Below are 9,002 nucleotides of genomic sequence, written 5' to 3'. Positions count from 1 at the left end.
TTGGACGGGGCTTGGAGCAACCTGGTCTAGTGGAAGGTGTCCCTGCCCATGGCAGGGGAGTGGAATGAGATGAGCTTTAAGGTCCCTTCTAAGCCAAGCCATTCCATGATCTTTGTGTGTCCCTGTCCAGCAGGACATTCTATGATTCTGTGAACTGCAAGATCTCCTTTGAGAGGGGACATCCACCTCTGATTGCGGTGGATGGAAGCTGGACTGTGATGCTCTGCTGTAGCTGTTAGTCTCGGAAAACATTGCTGGATAAACTCCTTCTGCCCTGCTCCAGCTCCTGTGGGGAACACGGATTGCTCTTGTGCAAGGGGGACCTGGCAGGGACAGCACGGCAGGGACTCGGCTGCCTGTAGTGCAGTAATTGAGAATTAGAACTCTCTCGTGTTGTGAAATGATTTTTTGCATCGTGCACTCTGCGCCTGGGGAGAATTTCCAGCATTTGTGCTATTTATTAGCAAACCTTTGCGATCTGAACCAAATCTCATGATTAATGATTTTCAGTCCAGCTCACAGAGAAGGTGTGTGGAGTGGTGGCAGTGACAGCGCTGCCAAGTGAGCCTTTAACCTGGAGCGTAAATTGCTGAAGCAGCAGCCAGGAAAACAATCCTGTCTGATTGTGCTCCGACGGGGCGTTCCCACTGCGCTTCTTCAGGAGCCAGCGGGGTACATTAACCGGCAACTTTGTAGCTCTCTGTGCTGCCGCTGACACAAACTCCTGGTGACAAGGTGAAGTGCACAGCGCACGTCACTCCCTGCCCTCATCCCTCCCTGCCGCGGTGAGATGGGGCCATACAGCCCATTGCTGGGGCCGTGAGCTGCTCTCGGCGTTTTGCAGGGTGAGTTTGCTTCTGTTTCTTGGGACCATCCAAAAGGAAATCACCTGGCAAAGCCAAACGCGCTGCTTTCTCCAGGTGGGTGTAAAGCAGGCCCCCACCAGGAAGCATCTGCAGAGATAAGATTTGTCAGGGAGGGCTGTGATGAGAGTGGCTGGGGGCTCCCTGGCAGCCCAGCAGTGGAGGAAGGAGTAGGAGGGGAAGGAGGGCTCTGAGGATGTCAGAGTCATTGTGTGTCAGCATCTAGGGGACCCTGGAGCAGAGGCCAGGTAACAGGATCAGGATGGGCATGGAAATGGCGGGAACCTGGGAGCAGGAGCATTGGGTGGAGGGAAGGGGGAGTTGGCTGAAGGGCTATCAAATGGGAAGAAAGGGGCTGAAGAGCTGGAGAGGTAAAAAGGAGGTTATGGTGCCAGGGAGAGAAAAAGGGGTTTCCTGTGTCCCAGCCCCCTTGAGTTTGGCTCATCCACTGTGTGGGCAGTGGTTGGGCAGCAGTGCATGGCATGTCTGCACAAGCAGTGTGAGTGTGTCCTAGATGCAGCATCCTCGAGGTGGAGAGTCAAGAGGCAGTGACATGAACACAGGGGTGTTCACCCAGTTGAGCACCTCATTCTGGGAGCCTGATCTGTGTGAGCACTGGGAGCCACAGCATTGTGGAACTCAATCCTTGGTAGTATGATTCTTGACAGAAGTGTTAACTTTAGGATGGGGACCCGCCTGTTTTCATACCCATATTATTTTAGAAATACAAGTTGTCCCCACCCTAAAAACATCATCCCCTCTCACATTATCTTCTGTGTGACCTAATTCTCTTCCTACTGTCTTCTTTTCATTTGATGGACAAGCCCTATGCATCTCACCAGGGTCAGAGCAGGGCTACTGCATGTTGCCTTGATAACACAGAGTGCACAGCATGGTCCGTGGGGTGGGGGAAGAGCCTTGGGCCCCCCAGTGCTCCAACCATGCCTGGACTGTGCTCAGAGTTCAGCATCCAGAGGAGAGAGCTGCTTTTTTTGGCAGCAGAGCCTGGCTTGTCCTGGAGACGAGGCAGTTTGATTTTGCTGAGCCAAGACCTTTACAGGAACTAGAGATCCTAAACACTGGGGATCCTCCTCAGGATAATGGGCTGTGGCACCCAGGGTGGTACAACAGGTGGAGAATGGACCCAGAGTGTGCAGAGGGGGAGGCTGCAGGCAGCTCAGGGTGTCAGCAGGACTTTGTGCCAGTGGTTGCTGTGGTTTTCAGCATTACTGCTTTATGGAGTTGCCCTATAAAGCAGAGATGGAGAAGTGGGGTGTGAGATTGTGCACGGTGGTACTAAGAGTGAAACAAGAGCTGACCTTCAGGAGATGATGGAGAAGGATTGTCTGGGTGTACTCATCAAGGACAGGGGGACACGGAGTCACCACTCTTAAGTCTTTCTAATGCTGCTGCACCAGGCATGGGGGAACCTGGTAAGAGTGGTGGCCCACTGCATAGTTCTGGCAATCACCGTGAGAGTGGAACTAGAGCAAATCCCGAAAAAAGTGAGAGAAACAGGCAACCCTTGTTGAAAGAGCACAGCAGGAATGTGAGTCTATTGTTTGGTGGTGGGTCAGGGTGAGATTGTAGTGGGGTCTGTGTTTCACTTTGGTTCAAGGGTGTGACCAAAACAGGTCTGCTGCTGGGACTGCTCCATGGCTCCTGCTGTCCCATGTGTTAAAGACAATATTTTGCATGTACAGAGAATTGGCAGAGCTGCAGTGGATGGGGTATGGTTTGAGATCAGGGGTTGTTTTTTCCCCACAGTGGGGACCAGAGTCAGAGCCAGCTCTTCCCTGCAAGCATGGACAGTGACACCAGATGATCTAAGCCTCCAGTTGCCCCCTTCTCTTGTGTTCCTGCTTGGGGAGTGTGGGAACCAACTTGCAGAGCCAGATCTCAGTGGCTGGAACAGGAACATGGTCCCCTTCACTCTGCGGAGCAGACAAGCAAGTCTTCCAACAGATGTGGAGATCAGTCCTTATACAGAGCAGGAAAAAAATGTGGACCTTTCAGACACATCCACGAAGGATGTCCCAAGAAGAAAATGCTGAGCTCTTCAAATGGCTGTAACAGTGCTCTGAGTCCAAAAATTTTCTGCAGGAACTGATAAAGCTTCTGAAGGACAAAGTTATCTGGACAGAAAAGAGGCAAATATTTGTAGACAATAGAACCCAGATGCAATAAAAAGAAAATGTTATTGTATGCAGGGACAGTTGAAAACCAGCAGCTCCTGTTGAGTGCAGAGCTGTTGGACATCACCTTAGAGGACCTGTGCTACAAGTGACTGAAAACTAGAAAAACAAAGCTGCCATGGGAAAGTGAGGCAGAGAGATCACAGACACAGCTGGAGTCCTGGCCCTACCACAGCAGGGAATCCCTGGCCAGAAATGGCCCCGAGGAGCCCTGGCAAGGGGCTGTGCTCAGAGCTACAGAGGAAGGCAAAAGCACCTGTGTCAATCTCCAAGGGAAAAAACTTTTCTGACCTCAAACCGGCTTTGAGCTGTTCCCTGAGCATCTGAGCAAGCCCTGTGCCTGACCCCCTGGAGCTGCCATGGCTTCAGGGGACAACATGACTGCCCAACCTTTCCTCTACTGCAGGCAAGTCAGGGAATCTGAGCATGACGAAATACTCCAGAAGTGATATGCCTGGGAGCAAAGATGTCGTTCCTGGTCCCAGTGGGAAACTCTCCATGCTTCAAAGTGTTGAGGAAGTGAAATCGTTTAACATCTCCTCTTCCCATTTCTAAGGAGTGCTGCATCTCCCAAATGTGGTGTGAATGGGGAGCTCTGGGTTGGTCTCCAGATGCCAAGGATGGATTTCCTTGTTCTTTGCAGACCACTGAATCTTTTCCACTGATACCCATCTGAAAAGATCTGGTACCTTTGAGGACCCTCAGGTGTTAGTGGGTCAAGTCATGAATAGCGGTGAGTCCATTCTCCAAAGCTTTAAACAGCATTAAGGTTTGATCTAAGTGGGTATGTCAACCTGCTTACATCTAGAATTGGATCAGATGACCACCAGAGATCTCTTCTAGCTTAAATTCGTCCATGATCCTGGGCAGAAAGTGCAGAGCGAGAGATGCCACCCTGATGGGAGATGAAGGCCAGCATAGTCATGACCACAACTGCATTGAGGCTGCCATGTTGCCCTTCCTGCATTCAACACTACTGAGAGGTGTCACGTCTCCTTGTTTGGCCCTTTGATCCCATTCTTTTTGGGAAACAGCCATCCCATGGCCCACATTGCCTGCCTCTCCATTGTTTTCTTTAGTCCTCCAATACTGAGAAATTCTTCCTCGACCCATGGGAAGGTCTCCTCCTTATCCTGATGGAATGCCTCCCTTGGGAGGTATCTCTAGCTGACCTCTGCTTTTTGATCCTGGTCTGTGTCCTAGAAGAGACCTTCCTCATCCTCATTTGTGTGGACCTTGGCTTTCCATGAATCTGAAAATTAGAAATCAAGAGAGGAGAAAATCAAGAAATCTGAAAATCAGAAAGAAAGGCTGGCTGAGCACATGATCCTGAGCTCCCTGGGTGACTGGATGTCGGTTGCTGGTGGTGGCAGGTGGGAGCATCCATTGTTATCTGGTTTCCTTGGACTGCTGGTTGTGTTCCTGACCCTTGAGAACCTGAACTGTGTCCCCAGCAGCCCCAGGGCTGGCTTGAATCTGGCCCAAGAGAAGGAGAGGGCAGTGGAGAGATGTAGCTGTGGGAGGACCCACAGCAGGTAAGTCACAGCTGAGGGGACTCCATCAACAATGTCATGAGTGTGTCCATGCTCAGTGCTCCACCGAGGTCTCCAGCTGGAGCTAGCTTGGATTGCAAACTGATGTCTCTGGGGAGATGCCTGTGTCACTGCTTGGGCACAGCTTGGTGCTCAGATCTGTGCCAGATTTCTAGGCAGGCAATGCAGGATTATTCACAGCAACAGGACAGATGCTGACAGATGCTGCAGCTGGATGGGAAGGACCTGAGTGCCAGGTGAGGAAATGATACTGCGGCAATAAACACAAACTGATGTTCAGGGGGAAAATGTTATTTATACCTACAGTGTACTGGTATACTGATATAGTTATATAGTTACCACATTAGCTCTTGGAAAAGATTTTGGAGTCACAGCTGAGCACTTGATTAAAACAGGAGCCTGGGGCACCGCAGCGAGCAGAAGCACAGTGCTAATAATAGCTCTGCCAGCACTGCACCGCTCAGAAGTGGTGCAGGCTCTGGATCCTGCTCCGAGCACAGACTGTCTGAGCCTGGTGGGAAGTGTGGGCTGGGCTGAGCCATGTGGTCTGTCTGGTCTGATATCCCTGACCCACACTGAAATGTGATGTTGCCATATTTTACATATGTTTTTGCCGTGCAGGGGAAGTGTGCAGGGTTGGTAGCACTGGATTGTTTCTCTCTCTTTGTTGGATTATTGTCCCTATTTCTCCTGTTTAGAGCAGGCTGGTGTCCCTGGTTATGTGCTCAGGAAGTGCTCTCTGTGGGTGATGGAATTCTGCAGACAGCCTGGTGCAGGGCTGGTTCCCCATTCACTCTAGTTTTTTTAGGGATGGGGCAGTTTGTTCCTCAGCACTACCACAGTTACCTCTTTGAGAAGATGTTGAAGATGTTCCTGCACAGCTGTGTGGCACAGAGTATCGTTTTGTTCAGGCAACAGATGATGTACTGGTTTACTGGGGCATGGGCACCTTATGCAGGTCAGGCCATCACCCTTCAGGACTTAGCGAGGTTTTACGGGGGATCCTGGGTTCAGCTACAGCGTGTTGTATATAAACTTATTTCCTTCTTCCAATAGAGAGGAGATTTTGACCATGACTCCTGCAGGATCTAGCTCTGGTTCGGTGCCTCTGGATGCCACTAGCAGTGATGTGGCCCTGTTGTGTCCTCTGAATTGGTCAGCAGGGCAGGATGGTGCCTCTGCAACCAGCTGAGTCTCAGTTGATTCTGAAGCATCTCTATGTCCTTGCTGGGACTCAGGCTGGGGGCAGTCAGGTGGCTTCTCCTCTGGTGGCATCATCTGAAATCCTACCACAAACCATTTTGATTTTACTTGGCTAATGCTGGGAGTGGAGAAGACACCTCTGATATCAACCACTTCCCTCTGACCTGCACCGGGAGGTGCAAGTGTCTCAGTGCGTCTGAAGGGCTGGGGGGACCATCAGTGGGGAAACTGGGAGATGTGAAGTGGGCCTGAGGGAGTGACTGCAGATTGCCATCTTTATGGTCCAAACAAAGTAAAGGCATGTCAGATGAATGGCTGACATTCAGGAACTCTGACATGCCCCCAAGTCCCTGTTAAAACCAGCCAGACCAGCTGGAAACCAGTCCTGCATCAGCATTTCTGGAGGGGTTGGAGAAGTTGGAGTGATTCTCTGCTGAGGCATCTTTGGGAGCCACCCTTCTGCCATCCATCCTGCTGCCTGCCTGGTAGTTGGGGTTCCCTGCTGTGCTCCTCCATGTGCACAGCATCCCAAGGGAATGCTGGGGTGCTGCCAGGGCACTGCCTGCCTTCAGCGTGACCCTGTCTTGCTGCCACAACACCTACTTCTGCTGCAGGAAATTCACTGCAAATTGCTGCTCTGGGTTGGGGTGGAGGGTGGCTGCGTTTGCTCCTGAGGCAACTGTGGCAATATTTCATTATGTGTTTTACACTAAATTATTGTCCTGTATCACTGATACATCAGAAGCTCGAGGTTTGGTTTGCCTGCTACAAAGCTATTTTCCTTTTCTCCCTGCTGGTTCTGGCAAAGGGCTGTACAGCAGCTACTGCATGTGATGTCTCCACTCTGTTTTTCCCCACTGCTCCCCAGTCTTCCTCTGCATTTGTGCACCTTCTTACGTGGCATTTTTTTTGGCATTTGCTCTTGCACAGACATTGTCATGCTGTTTCCCTGGGATGCTCTTGGAGAAGAGCTCTTGGTTCTTCCCTTCTGCATTTAATGATCCGTCTTTGCACATGAAATTTTTTAGTGGCTCCACACACATTTGATCACTCTTTGTGGGGAATGTTGGGTTGGTTTTGCTGTGTTAATAGTCTGCTCCAGCCTGGTACCCTCAGTGCTCAGTATCAAATAGCATGTGTCTACTTTGCACCATGTGCAAGGCACCAGGCTCGTGTTCCCCTGTGGCTTGGGTTGCTTATTCAACATGCTCCAGGCTCTGAAGGTGCTTCTGCAACACACTTTGGGCTTGGTGGAGGTGTTGCCATGCATGGCATCCCTCTGGAAACAGAGGGATACATCCTGTTATTTTGAGTTGGTGTTTAAGCAAAGAAGAGAAGGTATAGGGCTTGTTATCTGTCTCCTGGCACTTCTCTAATTCTCATTGTAAAGACCTTGAGGCACTTTGTAAGCTACAGAAAAGCCTACCTTGTCTGTCTTAAAATATAATTTGGCAATGGTTTTTAATTTCCTGCCCAGATCAGAGGGCTTTTGAATAATATATCGCAAACCCATGGTAAATTGGTTCAATTCAGGTAGGAGAGGGTAAAATGAATTAAATATACCATTGTATTGCCACTGTGTTGGGCGAGTCTTGGCTATTTTCAGTCATGCAGTAACTGAGAAGGTTTATCTGAATTCTTTGTACCAAATCTGAGAGCACTCCAAGTCAAAGCTAATAAGAGAAACACAACTTGATTTCAAACATTAAAAAAATTGGTCTTGATAGTATAAAAAAAGGATGTTGATACAAAATGGTCTGATATCAAAAACCCTTTAATTAATTAATTGTTCCAAAGCCAATGGCATTTCTGCAGGAATGAGCATAACTGGAATACCTAATAATAACAGGAAAAAAACAACTGAAATGTATTTATGGTTTAATCATTGTATTTAGGCTGTGACCTGTGTGCTTAGAGTTTTAATTCCCAAAGGCAGGGCTTTGAAAAGTTATTAAAATCTGACCATAAATGATACGAGGGTTTTTGTAATTAACTTTGATGTTTGAATTTATAAACTTCATAACTGAATTTACAAGTGGCTCCCAGCACAGTGACCCAAGCAGCACATTGTCCACTTGTCCCTTGGGTCACTGGAGGTGCATGGGGCTCGGTGCCCCGTGCTATGTGTGCCCACTGTACTGGTGCTGCCCGCTCCTGCCTGCAGCTGTGGGCACAGGCAGCAGCGCTGTCACGAGTTTGCCTTCCCCTCCCTGCTGCACCCACCGTCCCGGCTGGCACTGGCTCTCACAGTACTTTTCTACCCAGGGCACGTGGGATCGACGCCGGAGCCGAGACACGCGAGCTGGCCGTGTACCATGCGAGGATGTGCCCGCGCCCTTGGTGACCTGCCCGCCCCTGGCCCCGCTGCCTATCCCGCACGGCGCCATGGGAGGATGCTTCTCCAAGCCCAAACCAGGTGACTGCCCTCCAAGGCCGAGGCCCCATCCTGCCGTCCCCGTGGGAGAAGTAGGTCAGCAGTGGACGCTGGCCGGGGGAATGTTAATGCTCGGCTCCCGCAGGGAGGATTACTGGGTTCTTAATCCCTCCAGATTCCTCGGCTCTCTCACTCCCAGGCAGGGAGATGGGGGGGCAGCAGCGCTGCCAGGGGTGGTGGTAGGTGGTGGTAGGGGGGTGGTGGCAGGTGGGAGGGAAATTCACCCTGCAGCACGAGGGGGGCATCTCCGCCCGGTCCCATCTCCTTGTACCTCACCACCCTCCTGCTTCTGCCTTTCTGCTGTACCTGGGGCAGAGCTGCCCCTCTCGTGCCCCAGGGCAGGTTTGTGTGACAGCCATCCCCACACAGACACGTGGGGCTCCAGCACCTTCCTTCTGCTGCAGCTTTGTCACTCACTGGCCAGCCGTTATTTTTTTCCCTGCAGTCCTGGAGCTGCTCTGCTGTTGGGATTTTATTATCTTGGTGAAGCCTGTCCATGTGTACTGCTTCCAGTAGGGAAAGCAGTTGTAGGCACCTGGACATCAAGCATGTCCCCTCCCCTTGCCTGGCATGGTCCCACCGTGGCCGGGCTGGGTGGGCTCCCTGCTTTGTGGTTTGGGGAAGGTGGGTGTATGTGGGAGGGGCAGGGGCTGTGGTGCTGCCTGCCCAGGCAAACTGGCTGATCGAGGGGTGGTGTGGAAGTGTCAATGTTCAACCTTGTCCTGAGCAGGCTGGGCATGAGCAGGCACCACAT

At 51.0% G+C, this 9,002-nt stretch overlaps 1 protein-coding gene across 2 annotated transcripts in view; it reads left to right on the top strand.

Annotated features, from left to right (window-relative positions):
- The window catches only part of AIFM3 (apoptosis inducing factor mitochondria associated 3), a 51,243-nt gene that overhangs the window by 4,583 nt on the left and 37,658 nt on the right, over positions 1–9,002 (top strand). For both annotated transcript variants that reach the window (XM_018085668.3, XM_018085667.3), the window contains exon 2: positions 8,080–8,230. In XM_018085668.3, the coding sequence (XP_017941157.1) occupies positions 8,200–8,230 (31 nt within the window). In that variant the 5' untranslated portion in view covers positions 8,080–8,199. The remainder of the gene's footprint in view (positions 1–8,079; positions 8,231–9,002) is intronic.

Source organism: Manacus vitellinus, unplaced genomic scaffold, assembly GCF_001715985.3.
Source record: "Manacus vitellinus isolate BGI_N305 unplaced genomic scaffold, ASM171598v3 scaffold_84_pilon, whole genome shotgun sequence".
NCBI lineage: Eukaryota > Metazoa > Chordata > Aves > Passeriformes > Pipridae > Manacus > Manacus vitellinus.
Note: the sequence above shows the minus strand (reverse complement) of the source record. Positions and strands in the feature narration are given on the sequence as shown.